Source organism: Odontesthes bonariensis, chromosome 7, assembly GCF_027942865.1.
Source record: "Odontesthes bonariensis isolate fOdoBon6 chromosome 7, fOdoBon6.hap1, whole genome shotgun sequence".
NCBI classification, from domain to species: domain Eukaryota; kingdom Metazoa; phylum Chordata; class Actinopteri; order Atheriniformes; family Atherinopsidae; genus Odontesthes; species Odontesthes bonariensis.
The window spans coordinates 23,088,974-23,110,428 of NC_134512.1; the positions used below are offsets into that span (position 1 = coordinate 23,088,974).

The 21,455-nt window shown below is 39.9% G+C and overlaps 1 protein-coding gene across 2 annotated transcripts in view; it reads left to right on the plus strand.

Moving 5' to 3' along the window:
* Positions 1-15,731, plus strand: part of LOC142384147 (cGMP-inhibited 3',5'-cyclic phosphodiesterase 3A-like) — a 76,482-nt gene extending 60,751 nt beyond the window's left edge. Inside the window, exons 5-14 of one of the 2 annotated variants that reach the window (XM_075470144.1) lie at positions 5,559-5,632; positions 6,897-7,048; positions 7,210-7,347; positions 8,003-8,114; positions 8,364-8,477; positions 9,092-9,291; positions 9,732-9,935; positions 10,906-11,067; positions 14,868-15,126; positions 15,223-15,731. In XM_075470144.1, coding sequence (XP_075326259.1) covers positions 5,559-5,632; positions 6,897-7,048; positions 7,210-7,347; positions 8,003-8,114; positions 8,364-8,477; positions 9,092-9,291; positions 9,732-9,935; positions 10,906-11,067; positions 14,868-15,126; positions 15,223-15,527 — 1,720 coding nt within the window. In that variant the 3' untranslated portion in view covers positions 15,528-15,731. The remainder of the gene's footprint in view (positions 1-5,558; positions 5,633-6,896; positions 7,049-7,209; positions 7,348-8,002; positions 8,115-8,363; positions 8,478-9,091; positions 9,292-9,731; positions 9,936-10,905; positions 11,068-14,867; positions 15,127-15,222) is intronic. The other variant, XM_075470145.1, reaches the window with a different exon arrangement.
* Positions 15,732-21,455: the final 5,724 nt, after the last annotated feature.

The following is a 21,455-nucleotide window of genomic DNA, read 5'->3' on the forward strand; positions in this document are numbered from 1 at the left end:
TTTATACTGTTCTGGTTCAGGTGATAGTTAGCTGAAATTCCCTGTGATTGGTCCAAGGCCCAAACAATGCCAAACTGTTCACTCTACAAACAAACTGAGCTATGAGCAGTTTGATTCGGACTGAGACCACTTTGTTTATCTAACCAAGGTTCAGCTTTGAGGGCTGGGCATCCAGATGTGAAACCACCAATGGTTGTTTTACACCTGAAATTTTAAAAGTTAAAAGTCCAACCCAAAGACTTAGATACCATCTCAAAGTTATCTAATACTGTTCTAATAATAGACTGATCATAGACTCAAGTTACAATTTTTCCAATCAAAGCATGACAGCTTGACAATTTACCTCAGTACAATTGATGCATCAATGAAAGTTGAAAGGCAAATTTTTCCATTGAAATTTAGATGAAAGAAAATGGCCTTGCAGCAGGATCCTCCATCGCTCTTGTTTTTGAATGTCTTTTCGTCACTTCTGGCATCTACCCTCTCTTTTCCTTCACTGACATCTTTTCTCCCTTCCTTTTTTTCCTTTCATCTTTAGGTTGGACTGTAGGCCAGTCAAACAACCTGAAAAAGACCTGGTTATATTTCCAATGTAACAGTCAAGTATGCTTCCCTCTTTGTCCTGAAAACTGCACTGTATCATACTGTAAGTGCAGTTTGAAATGTATCTATTTGCTAATCAAACAATCAATCCTCCATCTTTCTGGGAGTGCAACTGATAGAATTCTGTTTAACACTACTAACTCCCAGCTGTCTGATATTGACTAAATCTCTCAGTCAATCATGAAATGAAAAGCGTAACATGCAACTTTACTTTTGATTAGCATTATGAAAACTGATGTGCTCTTATTGTAGAATCATGTTGAGTTTATGTTGCATACGTTTCTTCCTTTATTTGTTTTCTTCTGTCAAATTTGTTTCTTTGAGTTCAAAAAGACACAAACTCACCTCAGCTTCAGATGCAGCTGGAGGCCTTTTTAGATGAGTCAGGTATTGCCCCACACCTTCAGCAGATGATCTGCTGACTGTTGTCATCTGCACCTGAAGTCACCTCACAGAAGTCCTTTATGTCACTTTGTTTGGTGTGAACCTTGCAGACCTTTTACATGCAGAAAAAAAGCCATGTGACACACCAAAGGAACGGGAAAAACCTAAAACCATTGTATGGCCTCCTTAACATTGACCTGTATTTCCTTATCTTCGACCTTTCTGATGTGTATGTTTCCTATTAAATGCTTACTGAACAGAACAGAGTAATTTGCTGCTGTATCCATCAGGTCAGATCATGTGACACTTGAGCAAAAGCAACTTCAACACCTGTACAACGTATTTATATTTGCTATTGTCAAGATAATGAGTATGGTATGTGAACCAACTCTTACAAGAAGTCTGACTCACTCCGAGAAGTACGCTCTACAGCACAGTTTGTAGTCACATCTGCCCCCTCGCTTTTCTGTGCTTTTGCTCTGTGTATGTTTTCCTGGGTTTACCTTCTTTGTTCCACTTATTTGTAATTTCATCACCCATTTTCTGTCGATACTTTGTGGTCAGCATATCCTGTGCATAAAGTGAGATCCATAAAATAACTTAGTTGTACTGTGGGTTTCTGTTTTTGCTTTTGCTTCTTTTCTGCTCTAAACTCAAATCAGTGAAAAACTTTATTTTCTTTCTTTCTTTCTTTCCACAAATCAGCAACTTAATTCATGAGATTAAGTTGGCTAAATGTAATTCTTTGTGTCTACTGCTGATAAAAGATGTAATTAAATAAGGCAACTATGAAGTCTGTTTTAAAAATTTTAGAACGCTCTACATTTATCCATAGCGTAATATTAATACATTGGAAAAGTCCCCAGCCTTCATCTGAGTTTATTTACTGCACCACGTTTCATGCTCCGTTTTCCTTTGTATCTTGAGCCCTCCAAAGAACTGTGTGGGCTGCATCCTTCAGTGGCTTGTTTGAGTCTGTTTGCACAATGACAGCTTGATACTTGAGCAAGTTCTGTAAATGTACGCACACTGAGCAGCCTTTGTACACAAAGCCTTGTCACCTGGTCATGTAGCGTCACCCAGCCCAGCAGAGGGCTCCAGTTACGGCCACTTTTGGTGGTGTGAGTGTAAATAAACACCTAGGCCTCTCTCTTGTCACCATAATCCCACAATTAACACAATCGCACACATTCAAATACACTGTCACAGCTGCTTCTTCTGGCAAAGGTTATACTGAGGCAGTTGAAGTATACTGAGAGCCTCTCGGTTTAGTTTACTGGAGTCTCTTCTGAGTAGCATTTCAGACAGATTTTGTTTTAGTCCTCTGACTCTCACCCGGATACCAAAAATGAACGAAGAGGACAGCTGTGGCTTTAGTATTAAGTTGAAAGACATAAACCATCGCACATGCCTACTCAAAACAACTTACTGTTGTTGGGATCAAACTTATGAGGGTCTCATTTTATGGGAACATGCAAACACACAATTTCACAAGCTACACTTCAACAAAGCTATCACGGGGAGTAGAAGGGAGCCTTTTTGTAATTTATGGGCCGTGCTTATTAGTGTCTGGCCAAAAATGTAGTAATATATAAATTTCTTTACAGATCAAACAAAACAGCAATAATCTCTCATGATGTGTAATAAGTCCTTAGAGAAACTGTTGGAAAAGACGGAAGGACAGAACACATGGAGGAGAGGTCGGAGGAAAATGAACACATGGCTTCAATTCCCTTCTCTCTGCTCCCTCATTAAATCTGAACAATCTTAATTAGGACATTAGGCTTCTCTTTTCCTCCTCACTTCATTTTCCATCATGTCAGCCTTCAGTGACATGCAGTGTCAAGAAGGAATAACACCAACTTCAAAGCCAATAATATCAGCTTGTTATCAGACAGGCCCCGTAAAAAGGGCCCAATTGATATCTTCCATTTCCCTCAGCCTGGGCCACTGGGCTGTTATCTTCTTCACGTCATCTGGCTCATGAGTATGTAGATTACTGGAAGCAGAAATAATGGTTGCTGTGTTTATCGTGGCTTGGAGACTGTCCGTTTGGGCTCTGCACCAAAGGTAATCTGTCAACCTGCTGCGAGTGGTTGAGTTTAAAATCTGGGAGTAAAATGCAGCAGAGGGGAGCAAGCAGAGGCCAGTTGGAGCTTACTGTGGGTCTCCAAACATGCAGGGAGGAGACTTTGCAGAGTCGTTATTTTATTTTGGATAATCCTGTAGAGAGTAGGAAAGAAGCTTTGAGATTAATATCATTAGTCCTGTGAAAAAGCATGAAAACTAACCCTGACTGTTAAGCTGAAAATATTTACAACTAATTTACAATAAATATGTTTGCTAAGACCCAAATTAAATTTATGTTGCCGTAAAAAGGAAACATTCATTGCAGCCATCAAAAAAATAACTGAAAAGGTAATTGTAATATAATCTGAACCATTTGATTGGTTCTTCTGCAAAGGATTCTCCTGTAGCGTTAATATTTCTTGTGTTTGTGGGTTAGATGAAAGCAGGTTTAAGATTTTTATTCAGTTTGTAACACAGACGGCACATTTTGAGGTCATAGACTCAAGTTTGTCCATTGAAGGAATAATTAAAAGATTAGTTGATCCTGAAAATGAAAGAAATTCACTGAATACTTATCTTTTTTTTCTGTTTGTTTCTGCCCAATCCTGTTTCCAACAGAACAATGAGTTCTTTTCTGATTGTGTTTTAACCTTTACACAAAAGTTTAGGTTACAAAGGGACCCAAATCCCATCATGTTGAGGTATTAGACTGGATTTATCTTTTCATTTATTTGGTATCAAGCTGAACCTATGATCACCTAGCCATAACCAATTTTTTTGCTAACACTGTCAGATGCGGGCTTTTCCCTCACACAGTTATATCCTGCCCACAAATATAAGCCACAACACCTCCTGACATAGTAGATAAATGTTATTTCTTGCAGACAGGTTTTGAAGCACATACAGTACATTCTGGAATGTGCATTGTGTTTTTTTAATGTATGTGTATATCTCACTGAGACAGTTAAATTACTTTAATTACAAAGCTAACCACTGTAACTACACTGTGTTGTTATTTTTATTTTTTTCCTGAGATAAAAGCAGAGTCACTTGATACCTGACTGACAGATTCCTCTCGTGAAAATGACCGACCTCCTTATTTACATTCAGTGCTGGAGGCTCAGTGTCAGTAGTCGAGGTTATTCTGCTGCATTAGCAGAATAGCGAAAGTGTCTGCCAGCTCTTCACCTTTCATTAAAACTAAACCTCTTAAGCCAAACGCTGCTGCCTGCCCAGACCCCCTGACAATAATGTTCTAACTGTTCAACCGCCAAACTATCAAACTATTTTATATTCCACACCTGCTAGGCATTAGACACAGTGGTCCAACCTGGCCACGCAAATACAACAGAACGCCCTTTGTTAGGGCCCCAGGACCATTATACTGGGTGGGTACAGCTCCAAAGTGTTCCAGAAACACTTTATCAGGAGGAGATAGACACACTACAGGCCTTTGTGCTCCCTGTGACACCATGCGCTAACGGCAGGCATTTCCTGCTCTGAGAAGGCAGGTTTTACAACATTTAGGGAGAGGTATTTTAATTGGAACCACCTACAGCCTGACAGTGGAGAAACATGGAAAAACTGTTGAGAGCAGCTCCGGAGGCTTCCCACAGTGACTATCCCCCTTCTGTAAAAGATGACATTTGTTCTTTGATTTACAAACAGGTCACTAAACGTGAAAATTCTCATCCGTCTCCAAGATTGTGGGTTGCAGTTGGTTGCTCATGTGGCTGACACTTCTCTGTCATAAATTTCAAAGAGGGCGGACATGCATGCTAATGAGTCATTTATAACAAAGCCAGGACCAGCAAATGTTTCAAATCTGTTTTTTTGTTTATTCCCATTGAGATTTTTTAATGTGTGCATCCATTAGATTCATTAATGAGTACTTTCTTGCAGCATCTGTATAATGTCTGTTGGACAGCACAGTAGGAATCCCATTAAGTTTTTTCTTGACAACTGTTGCAGACTGGTTAGTCATCAAACACAGATGTGGTGAATGGCCTTAGTCCCACTGTTTTTTGGTGCAGATACAAAGAGCAGAGTTTTTCCCTCTACAAACACACACACTTTTTGCTTTCTCAAACAAAAACTCTTTGTGGGATTGTAAATATTTAAGATCTAATTCCTTAAATCAAGGAAATTAACTTAAACTTATCCTCAGATGCTATAAAAACTAATAAAACAAACGAGCAAACAAAACAAATCTTGAATTTGATTAGTAAAGTAGATTTTTTCTAAACGACATCTGAATAGAAATCTCAGAGCAGTGGATATCATAGACCCTGAAAGTGCATTTTATTTTTCACCCTCAAGATCGAATGATTTACACAGTGGGATCTTGTTTGTTGGCCCAGAAGAGGGGAAGTGAGTCCCCACAGCTTTATTGTGGAATTGACTTCATGTCCATACAACATAACAAGTACGCTCTCTCCATGTAGTAATGTAGAGTTAATTTGTAATATCCTCTTTAACGGTAAATCCCCTTTTTTCTGCAGTTGTGGGAGACCATACATCAGACTGAACCATGGGGAGGGCTCGATAGACAAGGGGGACAGGATACCACGATCAGGTATGCTCTTTCTTTCTGCCACTACTTCCAAGTGTGTGTGTGCGTGTCTAGCATCTTTACAGTATGCTGATAGAGGTAAACATATTCTAACTAATGGAAACCCCAATCAAATGACTGTCTTAAGGGATCTGCTTTTTGTTATCTAACCAGGAAAATGCACAGATATTTCTGTCTTTTTTTGGTTTTCTTCAGTCAATTCTACAAAGAATAGATAAACTTACATGTGTTGTCAAATGAGGTTATCTTCAGGATTCTAATCTATTTAATTTAAAAGTAAACATGGTCACGATCTAGCATCAGTACTCACCAACCAGTTTAAAATGTAGACACACATTTCTTTAACTACCACCAGACATATATTTAAAAGAATATTTAGAGCAGGGGTGGCCAACCGGTCAGAGACTAACAGCCGCATTTTTAACTGTGTTACCACAAAGAGCCACATTATTTTGAAAAATGACAGAATTCTCTCCGTTCCATCCATCTGTTCTTGACTCGCTCTCGTCTCGGTCTCGTGACGCATCAATGCTGATATTAAACCCACGAACCGAGCAAAATGAGTCAAAAACAGACGTGTTTGGAAAGCTTCTTCCCAGTGAGGAGACGGAAGAAGAGGCTGTGACCACTAAGAAAAAGAAAGCTGCATTTTGAAGACATGTTTAAGCGTTACCTTAGCGACCAGATAGCGTTAGGAGGCAGAGAGGATGTTATGTCAGGAGGACGCTGCTAATAAAGTTACATACAAGTACACAGTGTATTCAAGTTTATTATTATATTTACTAAATACCACAGAGTCTGTGTTGGTTGTATCATTTTATTTTGTAGTATTTATCCGCCACACCTGAAAGGCCGGTCCGTGAAAATATTGTCTGACATTAAACCGATCCATGGAGCAAAAAAGGTTGGAGATCGCTGCCGTATTGAACTCAAACGAAGCGAACACGCACATAAAAAAAAACAAAACACAAACATAAATTTTGATATGAACGTAAGAGCCGCATGAAACCAGACAGAGCCGCGGGTTGGCCACCCCTGATTTAGAGTATGGGATAAGGTAGCAACCCATTGATGCTCCAGTATTAATTAACAAACAAACTACCACCTCTGAGACTTGTATTCTGAGAAATTTATAAAATGACCTGTTAGAAAAAGCCAGGGTCAATGAGAAGTTGATAAGAAACTGATTTTTCATCTATTTTAGCTGATTTACAGTGGATTTCCCCCTTGGCCACATTCTGACAGCCCTTTGTTTCTGTTTTACCAGCAGAGGACCAAGTGGTTGTGTCGTCGGACTATGACAGCACCCATGAAGCCAACCACAGTGACAGCAGTGATGTAGTACACACAGAGGAGGACACAGAGGAAGGGAAGAGCCCCTCCCAGAGTGTCATCCTCCACGGATTAATACCTCCCGAGGTTAGTCGAGGCAGAGCCATTCTCACACACGTCTGCAACAAACAATACTCTCAGCCTTTGATATATTAGTAGAGTGTTAAGAAGGCAGAAGCGTAACACAAATGAGCAATTGAGTTTGTCACTGCAACATGTAAGACTTTCATCATGTGCCACTTGTACAGGGTAAACCAATTCTGGCACCAGAGCCATTAGTAATGGAAGACTTGGAGCCTTTGATGAGTCAGCTTAATAATTGGAACTTCCCCATCTTCACCATGATGGAGAAGACGAATGGGAAATATGGACGGATCCTCAGTCAGGTGAGAGCGTCAGAGAGCAGTAATGAACAAACCTGATTCTGATCAATGCATCATTAGCAGGCTAGTGCAGAACTTAACAATCTTTTGAAGAGATCCATTTCATCTGAATTAGGTGTGATGAAGCAGGAAAACATCTAAAGCCTGCAGGGCAGCAGCCCCCGAGGACCGGATGTCGGTATCCCCGGAGTACAGCCATAAGAGCAACAATTGGTGTCACAAATGCTCCTGAATTCACTAAAATACTCGCTGACAAAAGAACTATCAGTCTCCGGAGGACTGACAGACGAGGAACGATTTAGCAAGATAGTGACCCAAAGCAAACATCAGAAATCATACAAGAAAAAAAGGGACATTTATGTCCTGTTTAGTCAAATAATTGATATGTCACATGACTTAAATCATGTGTATCTCTATAAACCAGTATTTGAAAACTGGCCAAACGTCTGACAATTTGTACAAGAAAAAAACACAATTCAAAGAAAAAGATTGTATCAGTAAATGTGTTTTTTTCTTTTTGTTGCATTGAGTTCTTATATGTAACTTGTACTTTTTATTATACTGTAGGACACTAGGTCTCAGGGTTTTACTCACCTTTGGTGTGTATTTGATATGATTCAAGTCACACTCTGACAAGGCTCTGATTTTTGTGTGGCAGGTATCTTACAGGCTTTTTGAAGACACTGGCCTGTTTGACACCTTCAAGATCCCAGTAAAAGAATTCATGAACTACTTCCATGCCCTCGAGAATGGTTACAGAGACATACCATGTAAGCTTTAAGGTCTTATTGCTTGTTGTGTTTTTTTTGTTTCGCTTGCGTTTACTATTATTTTCTTTCCAGCTGTAATAGTGGAAACAGCCACTAGATGGAAGTGCCATACAGACTTCCAAGTGTTAATCCTATATGACTGTGCAGCATGCTGCCTTTCCAGTGTTATGAGAAACATACGCAGCGCAGCAGTGCACCCTGGTGGAGGGGATTATGTCCTAAGAAAAGTTGTTTTCTTCTCTGATCCAGATCACAACAGGGTACACGCTACCGATGTGCTTCATGCAGTCTGGTACCTCACGACGCAGGCTGTTCCTGGTCTGCCCAGCCTCATTACAGATCACGGCTCTGCCAGTGACTCCGGTGTGTCCATCAGCTCTTTCATGCTAATGTTTGTGGGTCTTGCAGGGTGGCTGGTCTGTGTGTAAAATTATCAGTCCTTAAAGGCGTGCTTGAAGTTGTAACAGCCACATTGAGGTGCTGTAACAGCAATACCTTTTTATGTAGTTTTCCCTTTTGATAAGTAATTTACAACATTAACGATTACCTATGTGTGGGCCAAACCTTTTTATTCGACTTTTCCATCTGCCTTCAGCCTCACTGTGAGGCATCGTATAAATGTCAGATCATCCAACCTGCAGGAATGTGTGTTCTTATCCTACTCACAGTTTGTCCTATCTTACGCATGCTTTTGGCACTTGCATTTACGTACCAAACACTATTTGAAGTCTAGAACAGCATGAAATTGCTGGCGGATTAGAGTTCCCCCTCACCCGTATTTCCATAACCTCATTTGTATGCCTTACCAGGGCCATCCCTTTGATCCATATGAAAGTGGATTTCAACGATCAAGGTTGTGTGTCTCTTTGGTTGTGTGCATTAGTGGCACATGCACATAAAAGTACAGTATGTGTGCTTTGTAAATTCTGCCACCCTGTTCCTAAACCTCCTCACTCTGTCTGCTCCCCTGCGGCTAGACTCCGACAGTGGAATAACACACAGTCATATGGGCTTCCTGGTTTCAAAGACCTACACTGTGTCAGAGGATGGTTACGGCTGCTTGTCAGGCCTCATACCTGCTCTGGAGCTTATGGCCCTTTACGTGGCTGCTGCAATGCACGACTATGATCACCCAGGGAGGACAAATGCTTTCCTCGTGGCCACCAGCGCCCCACAGGTACTTTAGCTATGAAGCCTACTGACTGGTATCGAACAGTATCTGATTTGTATCAAAGAGAGTTGAAGTGTTTTACTCGAGTTATTGCTGATTTTTAATTTTTCACTGCTGAACTGCACTGGAAATATGATGCAAATTGAATGCCTTTGACGATAAAATCAGACAATCATCCCTTTATGATTGATTTAATGAAACTGTATTGCTTTTTATAGCTGGAGACTGTGTTCTGCCATTTTCTGTCTTTGAATATTTCACAAATTTAGAGCATCAGAATCTTTTTTTCATACTTAAAGCTTATTCATCAGAGAGCAGAAATGCAGATTTCTCTTACATCTCTGTAATCATTAGCTAATCATTTTCTGTACTATATGCATGGGATTGCTAGATTAATTTGGATACATCCTTGCACATGTTCATGCAGAGTGTTTGTGCGTTTGCAGGCGGTGCTCTATAATGACCGCTCGGTTTTGGAGAACCACCATGCTGCCTCAGCCTGGAACCTCTTCATGTCACAGCCAGAGTTCAACTTCCTTGTAAACCTGGACCATGTGGAGTTCAAACGTTTCCGTTTCCTGGTCATTGAGGCCATACTGGCCACCGACCTGAAGAAGCACTTTGACTTCCTGGCTGAGTTCAATGCCAAGGTACATTACATATCAATGGGAAATAACATTAGCATTTTGAGAGTTTTGAAGAGTGGGTACTGTGATTTGCTCCCTTGAGAATCTTAAATTGACAGAATCATCAACTTTTTATTTGTGCCTATGTTCAAATTGAAAGTAAGAAATGCCAATCAATCAAATTAAAGCAGACGTAAAAAATAAAACACAGGCAAATAAGATGTATTCGGGATATTTTAGTTTGTTGTCCTCAAAACCAGAAAACCAAATGATCTGTCTGGTGGAACTTTTTGTTTTTTGAGTCAAGTGTTTTCTGTAGAGGCTCTTTCCTTCCTACCTCAGCTCTTTTCACAGTGAAAGTCAGCTTTATGGAGAAGAACATGTGCAGAGGTTTTCTAGGAACTGTTCTGTTTGTACATAGCATCGCAGGACTTTCATTAAGCTAAGTCAAAAACACAAAGCACCCTGCAGTACTTCAAAAACTGATGCAGACAAAATGTTGGCTTTGGATTGGAGGGTCTTGGGTTTTTCCATTGTGAATGTTTATACAGTAATGCTACTCAGTGGCCTGTCAGCCAGCTCTGAGCTTGCTGCCTTGGCAGCAAACTAACCTTAATGCCTCTCACAGCTCTCTGCACTTCTCTTCGTGGCAACAAATGATCTCTCTACGAAGACACATTAAGTTTTCAACTCCTCTGCTTCCTGAGCTTCACCAGATCTGAATGTTATTTAGCATTACTTAGAATAATTAATCAAATCAAACACGGCTGAGTTTAACCTTTTTTGTTTAAAATTGATTGTAAATTGAAGATTCTAGATCCGGCCATCCTCCGGTCAATCCATCATTGCTGTAAATCAGAAATTATTAAAGATACGCAATCTCTGAACAGCTTATCAAAGCCATCACGCTTGCATCATATCTAGATATCACTCACTGTCTGCCATCGGGGATCAATACCAAATCTACTAATATGTCTCATTATTAATCCCTCAGGTGGGAGATGATCCATCGACAGGCATCGACTGGTCGAATGAGAATGACAGGTTGCTGGTTTGCCAGATGTGCATTAAACTGGCTGACATCAATGGGCCCTTGAAGTGCAAGGATCTACACCTGCAGTGGACGGAGGGCATTGTCAACGAGTTCTATGAACAGGTACAGGAGCGGTCTCTGATGGGAACTAAGGCCTTGATTTAATTGTTTAACTAAAGATCAGTAGACCAGTCTGACAAATTATTGTGCAGGGGTATACAAAGGCCAAATGCACTATGATATAATAAAATAATTCTTCAATACTGAATGATACATTCTGTTGAACTATTGAAATACAGAGGTTTCCATGGAATGATACAAATAGAATTTATTTATAGTACTCAATCCTCATTATTGTGTCAAGAATTTAACTTGGGTGCCAAGAGTACAAATGAACAACAATGTTCCAGCAAAGTATTTCAAAACTTGTGCTGTTCCCACAATAGTTGTCTGTCAAAAAAAAAAAAAAAAGGCTGACAGGGTTGAAAGCTGCAGTGTGAATAAACCACATAATCACCATGTAAAAAATAAGTTGTCACAGATACATAAGTTTAAGCTGCTATATTGGTGACACTTTTAATCACGGCCATATTTGGAATTCAATATAACCTCATTTATAGGACATAATAATGTATTTACAACTGTATATAAGTCTGGCCTTAGATATTTAGAATCATATATTAAAACTTATAAGGACTAATGCTTTATGCAGTAGGAGCGGATTTATAATTATGTTTATAGGTTGCTTTTTACTTGAGCTGCAAATAAGAGATCTCAAAACGCTTCATGAAGCATTTTTGATTAGAATTAAATTAGAAAGGGTAACACATCATATTTTGAGATGTCAAAGTAGCACCAGTCCATGGTTAGACAAAACATCTGATAATCATGAGACGATATAGTCAGAAATGCTTTAAGGACGTTGGTGTTGTATTCTACCTTTTCTTAGTGGGGATACAATGTAACAGCTTGAGGCTTTAAGAAATCACAGGAGCTGAGTAACATTCATACATCTGTGGTCTAAACATCCTGGTGCACTGTTGCAAAAAGAAATGATTTTGCTTTTCTAAAAACTATATACTGTATGTTTATAATCTGTTGAATGTCCAAGCTCATCCCAATCACATTTTTAACTGTAACTTAGCCTGAACGTAAACCTAGTTCTAACTTTAAGTTTCAAACCAGCCACTGAATCTTTAAACTAGGGCTGGGCGAGTTAACTCATTATCATCGCGTTAACTCGTCAATTATTTAACGGCGATAAATATTTTATCATGCATTTTTTTTTTAATTGAAAAAAAATAATAATAATTGGGGGGGGGGGGGGCGCTTTTGTGCCTTTAATGGATAGGAAAGTTCAGAGAGACAGGAAGCAGGGGGCAGAGAGAGGGGGAACGACACGCAGCACAGGGCCTAACGATGCGGGACTCGAACTGGGGCCAGCTGCAGCGAGGACTATAGCCTCTTGTACATGGGGCGCCTGCTCAACTCACTACGCCACGTACCACCCCTGTTTTATTTTTCATTTCATTAATGTAAAAGTCTGTTCCTCACAGGCTTTTATTTTGTAAAGGTCTGTTGATGTCTTCTGCGGAAACGGAAAAGAAAGTAATTGGCGGATCCAACAAACATGGAGAAGGGTACGGAACTTTTACTCGGCCGTTTTCATTTTAAAGTTCTTCCAGACGGCGGAGTTGACAGAACCAAAGTCATCTGTAAACACTGCTACGTTGAATTGTCTTCTCACCGTAGTAGTTCCAGTCTAAAATATCACTTAAAGGCAAAACACACAATTGATACCAGCAAGTCATTCAACGAAACAGACAGTGGAGCGAGGCTTCTACATAAAAACTACATAGAAATGCTGATGTTAAAAGTGTGTTTGCTCAATAAATGTTATGGCACTTTCATTTATATGGCAGCACATTTAAAATAAAACTAAATGCTAAAAGCTATACACTACTTTTGAATTCAATTTTGGATTTCGCGTACAAATGCGATTAATCGTGATTTATCAGGGAAATCATGTGATTAATTAGATTAAAAATTTTAATTGTTGCCCAGCCCTACTTTAAACAGATCCCTGTTAAAATGTTTCTTTCTCATAAAGTCGAAAAGAGGGATAGGATCGTTTCTCATGCTTTAGTTTTGCATGAGCTTTTTCTGTTTTGTCCCAGAAAGCACATAAACAGATTCTGAAATATTTTACTCTCCTCTCTACTTTTTCTACCACAAAGGCTCTTTATCTTCACACATGATTGATTTTGCTCCCCTGCATTCATTTCCTACACACGTTGACACATTGAGAGGGTAAAAACTCGTTTCCCTCTGTTGTATGGGGAGCCACCACCATTTCCTGGCAAGAGTTGATGTAAATGTTCAGTGTTCTACTCTTTTTTTCTTGTTAGTATAATTATTTACATAGACTGTATCCACAGATTTGTACAGATAGTACAGTTATGTGTACAGTAATTGTGTCCTCATGATTATGTACAGTGCCGCAGTTGTGCCCCCAGCCTCATTCCACCCTCAATGATCTTTGTTGTTGGGCATCCTCTTGGCACTGAATGTCTGCTGTTTTCTGCTAATTGCCTCTGAGTCACGCAGAATATGTGCAGACTCTTGTGTAACTGGCTACTTCAACAAGGTGGAACAGCCTGCTTGGTACAAACCTTTCTGAAGTCTACTGGGGCGTGAGTGCGTGTGCTCCGCAGGAGATACACTCTTCAGCGACAGCTGTTTTATTGTTGCTAGGTGTCGTGACGTGAGCAAGGTGCTCAGGCAACTGTCAATCAGGTGAAGCACCAGCCTCTCAGTACACTTGAGAGTAAATTCTAAATGAGAAGAAAAGAAAAAATTTGAAAGACAAGGACATTCATTCCCTTTTAGATAAAGCTAATGATGAGCCATACTTACCACAATGTGTACATATACTGTATGTACTCCCAAAGCACTGGAAAAGGTGTCTTTTGACGACATGGATGAATCTCTGGGTTAACAGGTCCCTGCAGTTAATGAAACGTTAGGCCTTTGACCGGCTCTGAACTTGTACTTGTTTTGATAACTCAGTTTGAATATATTTTACCACTGTATTCATCATCCAACTGTTTATATTGTTGACGTAGGAACAGCTGGATCTCAGGGCTCACCCTCCCCTTTTTTCATGCATGTATGTCTGCTCAGTTCTCAAGAAATTCCATCAAATTACAGATCCATCTGGGATCCAATCTAATGATGAATCTCATCACGTCTTACTTTAGTATCTTGCTGGAACAGAGGTATTCTAATACATGGCGTATGAGATGACACACAGGGTCAGTTACCAAGGCAACTTGCAAACCTCGCTATAGATGTTGTTTGTTCTCGTCTATTAAGACGTCATAGACATCACACATGCTGGGCTTTTCTTTAGGCCTTGAGATGAATCTCTTGGACATACTTGGCTCAGATCAAATACCAGTTGCCTTTGTTTAATTCACAGATGTTGTGGCAATCTTTTATTTCACCAGTCTGATAGAATTGCTATCCAGAAATGTTGTTTCAAATTCATGTGAGGGCTTCTAATAATACCCTGCCTCTCGCCCGATGACTGCTGGGATAGGCTCCAGCCCCCCCGCGACCCGACTGACGGATTAAGCGGATATAGAAAATGGATGGATGGGCTTCTAATAATATTGCAGTTATAAACAAAACATGAGGAATTGGTTCATTGATTCAAATACATAACTAACTTGACCTGCAGAGCCATTCAGCCGGAGCAAATCTAGCATTCGCAGCAGTGTGATGCAGACCTCGTATGAATCCTGCCTCTTCGGGTTGGCCTTGTTTTCTTTATGAATAATATGAGCTTTGAAATGTGAATTGTGTCTTAGGATTCTTTCAGCTTGTAGTTGTTTTACATTAATGGTTCGTGCTCGATGTAGGGTGATGAGGAGTCCAGCCTTGGCCTTCCTGTCAGCCCCTTCATGGATCGAGCAGCACCACAGCTGGCCAAACTCCAGGAGTCATTCATCACACACATCGTTGGACCGCTGTGTAACTCCTACGACTCGGCCTGCCTAATACCTGGACGATGGGTGGAGCCCGACCCAGAGGAAGAAGAGCCAGAGATCACAGAGAATGAGGATGAGGAGGAGGAGGATACGGTAGAGGAGGATGGATCCACCAGCTCAGAAGTATCACGTAAGCATGGGATCAGCCACAGCAATAAAAGAAGAAAAGTAGCAGTAGTAATTGTACTTATGTCCTTTTAATCATGCTCTATTTTCTCTCTTGCAGAGAAAGGAGCTCCCAAGAGGAGGAGGAAAGCATTCTGCCAGATAACCCAGCACCTGCTGGAGAACCACGAGATGTGGAAAAAGGTGATCGAAGACGAGGCCCAGAATAAGGGTCAAGGGGCAGAATCTGTACATTTAAACAATGTGGCTGAACCAATCCTGGCTATTGACGAGGAAGAGGAGGAGTCAGGCAGCAGAGAAGAGCAGGTAGAAGGAGAGCATCCAGAGGAGGAACCAGGGTGGCCCATGTCTCAGAGGGAAGACTCTAAACCTCCAGAGGAGTTGGATGAAGGGGACCCACAGTGAAACCCTCCATGGGTAGCATGGCATCAGTCAGGACAAGGATATGAAGAAGTATTACTTTTTCTCTGATCCCATCAACTGACTCCTATTTGTGCCAGCACATCACTTAGACACAACACTGTAGATGTTTGGGAAATGCGTGCCTATACCGAAAAAAACAGGTTGGGATATTTTGTGCTTTATACATTTAATCTGATTATGCTGTTTCACCAGACATTTAAATGGGGCTTTCCACATTGCAATAAAGGATTCATGGACTTTGGGATACTGACTCTTTTGCTACTGTCAAGAGCAGAAGAAAAGTGGTTGCACAGGCTTCAACCCAGTGTGGTAACACAGGACTGCAGAAATTCGCTGCCAATTTATACACAACTGTTTTCTGAATGCGATTATATATAGACACCACCCTTACTTGTGCTGCTTGTGTTTCAATTTGAGATCTTTTTTCTCGTTTTTTTTTTTTTGTCTGAATGGGGCCACAGTGTTTTTTTCTTTTCCAAACTTGGATTATAAAGGGAGTGAATCAAATGAGGAACAATCTTCCTTTTCAATTTATGACTAAATGAATCCCTCACTCGCGGGTTTTACCATACAAAATCAAATATTAATGCCTGTTATATTTTGCGTTTGTTGCCAAATGAAGTACTTAAAGCCACCACGGGGAGCTTTTTTAGTGAAACACATAGACTTGAGGCTCCTCACAGTTTATATCTCTGTCCATTTGTGTGTTCCTGTGTGTTTAATTCAGTGTGCTCTTATACATGTTTCCTCTGCTGAGGCAGAGATTCATTCAGCAGATGATCTTACTTGTAAATAACAATGAACATGACGTCACTGTCAGAAACAATGCATTCAAGAGACCTGCAACATGCAGGTTGATGCAGATTATTAGAAATCAGTCAGATGCGAGAATGCTAATTACAAGGTCATGATTAAACACAAACAGTATAGAACCCCAAATTGTATTATCATTGTAAGAATCTTTAAATGAAAATCAGTAATCCTACAAAATTATTTTCAGCCATAGATAGACTGACCATCATGGTGTTCTTTCTATCAGTTTATAACTCTGAGACATAGACCGTATATCAAAAAATGGACTTAGCCACAGAGGCAACCCCCCCCCCAATAATTGAATATTTATTTTCAAAAAGACCACCAGCACACCGATCACAAGCAGTGAAACCAGGTAATGACGCCACAATGACTTGTGGAACAATTTAACTGACTTAGTATTTCATGAGAAACGTCAATGCTTTTTGAATAGAAGCCTATGGGAGATGTTTTGAAGCCAGCGTTTAGCAGCTGCAGTGGTATTACACTTTAAGTCACCTCCTCGTTAGCTTCTCATCTCAGGCCCAGCTGTGACGTCCATCCTTCATGCAGACTATGTGAATGGACTCAAGGTGCTGTGTTACTCACTGTAATTGCTGATTGTCATCTTGTACAAACCTACAAATGACGCAGACTTTTAAACCTCAGGAAAATTACAACTTTTGAGATTCCAGTAAACGTGTAGCACCTGTTAGTAGAGTTAGCGAAAATAGCAGGAGGCTAGTTTGGATTATGGTCATAACGGGTTTGGAATAAGACACAAATCACAACCCCCTCATTTCTCCTGTGATCTTTGCATAGTGAATCTGTTTGAGTCTCCTGGCACCTCAGGGAGACATTCATTCTCCAACAGTTATCAGCAGGCAGAACACTATTACTGTAGTTTGATATTATGTGGAAATAAGACAAAATATATTCTTGAGAACTTAAAAAAAAAGACTTTAAATGTAGTCAGAGCTGATGAAAAAGTGCACGCTCACCAGAAATACAACAAGGTGACAATGCGCGTTCCTGTGTGCTGAAAAGCCTGAATTTTCATGATGATGATTTTAACTCAGAAAAGGCCTGAAATTCATGTTTAGAAAAAAAAAACAGATCGCTTAAAAAGATGGTAAAATAAATTTGCTGAGTCATGATTATTATGTTTGTGGATAGACCTCTTATATTTGTCAGCATCCATATTTTTGGGGACATGGCAGCCATGAACCAGTTGTGAGGAAATTCAGGGTACAGTGGTTAGTATTAGAAAAGTATTTTACTCTCATGAGGGGAAGAAACATTCTGACACAGTCTTTATTTCAAATCAGTTTTCACAAGGTAGCATTTACTGAAACTCAGCCACAACGGGCCTGCTTTCTTATAACTGTCAGAGCAAATTTGGTGGAGAGTAGTGGGTGTAGTGGTAACCAGAAACAAAACCTTTCTTTCTTTCTTGCAGAAGATAAACAAACAAAATGTCGGATGGAGAAACAGGGAGAGGGCTTCGGGATATTTTTACCATCTAGCATGTTGTAATTGTTCTTTAATATCAGCCGGTACTATCCATGTTTCCTCTCTAGAAGTGGAGACAACTGATCGGTCTTGTGATCAGTCGCATGAACTAAATGCTCTCCTATCCTGAACTTATTCTGAAAAGTGTTTCCATCTCTTTATTTGCATCAACTCTTTTATGGCAAAAAGACTCATAGCAAATATATAGTCTTTTGCTAAATTTGAGAAGTTCTACGAAACCTTGTCACCCTTTTGTTAAAAAATACTTCAAAATGCACAATGAGAAACAATGATGGAAAAATAGCTATTGCCACACTTCAAGACACACACTCACAAGGAGAGCTGAATGTGGGTGTTTGGGGAGGGGAGGCACGACACCGAACCATTGTGAGGTGTAACAGCAGGGGGGTAAACTAAACTTTCTTGAGTCCTTTCAAAGGTCTTTCAATGCATATTACTCAAAATGAAGCGTTTATGTTTACAACAATATCTTGTGAGGGAAAACTCTTTCACAGATTAAAAAAAAAAGCCTTTGAGACACCCTGTTTCACCCACAACTTCTACCCTAAATGTACGTCTCCTTTCTGCAGGTGTTTTTCTGCGCTACTGAACTCTTCCGCTATCTGATTTATTTGAACTAATCTTCACAAAGGAGAGCAGCACACATGTCAGCCTGTACATGAGATATGATATGCCTGGGGAACATCCTGTCCTTGTATCATTGCAGATCGTGTATTAATACACTCCGTAACCACACACAGTTCCTAGCTGTAATGAACGGAACACTACGTCCACAATGGCCTCTTTACTGCAACTTCTACTCTGCTACACTGTGCACTAAGACAGGATGGGGGGGGGGACACACAACACACACACACACACACACACACACACACACACACACACACACACAAGCTCAATAGTTGGTTGACCTACTGATTAGTCAGGCATTACACACAGATTTACCCCAAACCATATATCAGACCAGAGTTGCTCGAAGCTACTGAGTCAGTCAGTGCTTGCCTCACTCTTTGGATTTTATATGCTATAGGCCGGCTCTTTTCTGTGTAATTTATGCCAACTGAGGTGCAACCATCATTCCATTCCCTATGGGCATATTTTATTCAGCTTTTAAAAACCCGATGTTAAAATTGTTTTGAAGATAATTCATCATAACACAGCCATCTTAATATGGTCACTTGGTTGATATAATCCCTACTTCCCAATCCAGCATTCACATTTCACAATTACATAACTGCATCATCTTAAACACTCCTACACTGTGAATGTATATGCAGTGTGGGATACAGTGTATGTATGAGAGAAGGACAGTGTGTGTTTTTCAATTGTTGCAGTGGCTCCTCTAATGTGACTGTCCTATATGAAGTTATCTTGTACTGTTTGGAAAGAGGATGCAACTTTTCCTAACAAGCAGAGATGCTGAAGTAATGAAGGGCAAAGGCATGCAGTAAGTAGTTATTCAATTCTTCGCACATGCTCATCTGAATTATTATTCGCAGAGGGTCCCATAGCATATTTCTCCTAGTGCTTCCTCTTTGATCTGCATACTGCCTTGTCTCGTTGGCTAAAGTAGTAGGGCATTCGTCGCACAACATCACTCATTTTTAAAGGCATTTGGATCCTGTCCAAGTATTGATTTGTTGGTGATGGCACTTTTTAGAATGAACAGTGTATGCATTTTACCCCACCGACACATTTGCTTTTAATCAATACTTATATTTGAGCTGATACAGTATATCAGTTTTGTAGTGTGTTTTTTTTTTCCAAGTCTTACTTTGTTATATTTGATTGTCACGCTTATTCACATTTGTAAAATAACTGTAACCATGGGAACTAAACAAGCTTTACAATGATGTAAACAAAATGAGATGAGTATTTTTATATAGTTGACACACGATTAAATAATGACTTGCTTTCTTCTCACTTGTACCTTGCACTTACCACATGTACTAACAGAAGAATTTGTCCAAATACACAGTATTTATGAGGGTAAAATAATGAATTTCCTTGCAGGTTGATGCTCCATTTTGTACAATATACATATATGCTGTACAGTAAAGAAATTTTAAAACTACAAAAACTCTTTTAGATATACATTATTTATTTTTACCATTTTGTAATTTAGACACTATACTGTAGCTTCAATATTGCCAGACTTACTGGAAGTGCCTATATTGGTATTATGTATCATACAGTGAATATATTTGAAGATCATTAGACGTCACAAAACTGAACCATGTGGATGTTGTAATGTGAATACATTGAATTACAAAATTACAATTTCTGTGGTATCCTTGCGTTGGTGTTGTGTTTTCTTTTTTTTTTGGTAATGAATATGCTTTAATGATAAAAAAAAACCTGTAAAAAGGCTAAATTTTATGATAAAACCTCCTGATTAAGTGCAAGGTGCCAATTCTTATCAACGAACCCAGAGTTTAGTCCATTATGGGTGAGACTATGCCTTCATAATTTGGGGGATTCTTGACTTAAATGGAGACCCTCTCATTTCAAAATGTTATGTCCAGGATTCTAACTGCTGTACTTCAATATTTGGTTCTGGGGTCGTATCGGAGCAAAGTTGGTCAATCCTTTGGTATGTTTGGTAAATTTCCAAAAATGTAGTACAAAACCTCATCTGATGGTCTTAAAGGTGGGGTCTGTGATGTTTTCTGGAGCATTTTTTATCATATTGTCTGAAAACCTTCTCACGACCCCATTGCACCCACAAAAATAGAATGTTTGGAAAAAATATATATATTTTAGTCCATTGTAGAGGGTGTAGTAAGAGGAAATGTCTGACCAATAGAAGTAATGATGAGAGTTACTTCTATTGGATTCTGACATGCCAATCAACCGCCAGCCCCCCTCACCCCTCCCCCCTGCGCGTTCACAGACTCGTGACTCGTTCATGTGCTTTGAAGGCGTGGTTTCGAGGGGTGGGCTGAAGGGAGAGGCAAGGTTGTGTATTTTCAAAAATATAGCTTGCAGGAACCGTTTTTCCAAGCTCTCAGACCCCACCTTTAAGGAACTATGCAGACAAAAACGAGTAGTAACGCAGACGTTCTTTGGTTGAGAAAATAGTAATAGTGTAAACAACTGTCTAATGCAAAGCAGTGTGCCATTAAGCACGTGCCATAAACAAAGTATTGCGTCTGCTTGAATCCCTTTGAAACTTTTTAGGTGTGAGTTGGTTTAGATGGTGAATACTTTCTCCTTTGTCAGTCGTCCTGGACAGGTCACATAGACAAACAACCATGCAGACTCACCAATTAACCTAATAAATAAGGAAGCCCAGAGTACCCAGAGAGAACCCACACAGGCACCAGGAGAACATGCACACTCCACACACAAAGCAGTGATTTGAACGGGTAACTCTTGCTGCAAGGTGACATAACCACCACACCACCCTACAGCTAAAGCTCATTTCTGTTTCAATGTACAGTTATTATTAAACCATTAACATGAACCATTAACCTCTATGCATATACCCTATTTAAAATCAGTTGTCACTAAAAGCTTGAAGTTTCATACCTCAACACTCAACTATAGCCTAAATAAAAAATAAATCTGTGACAGAGATGGACT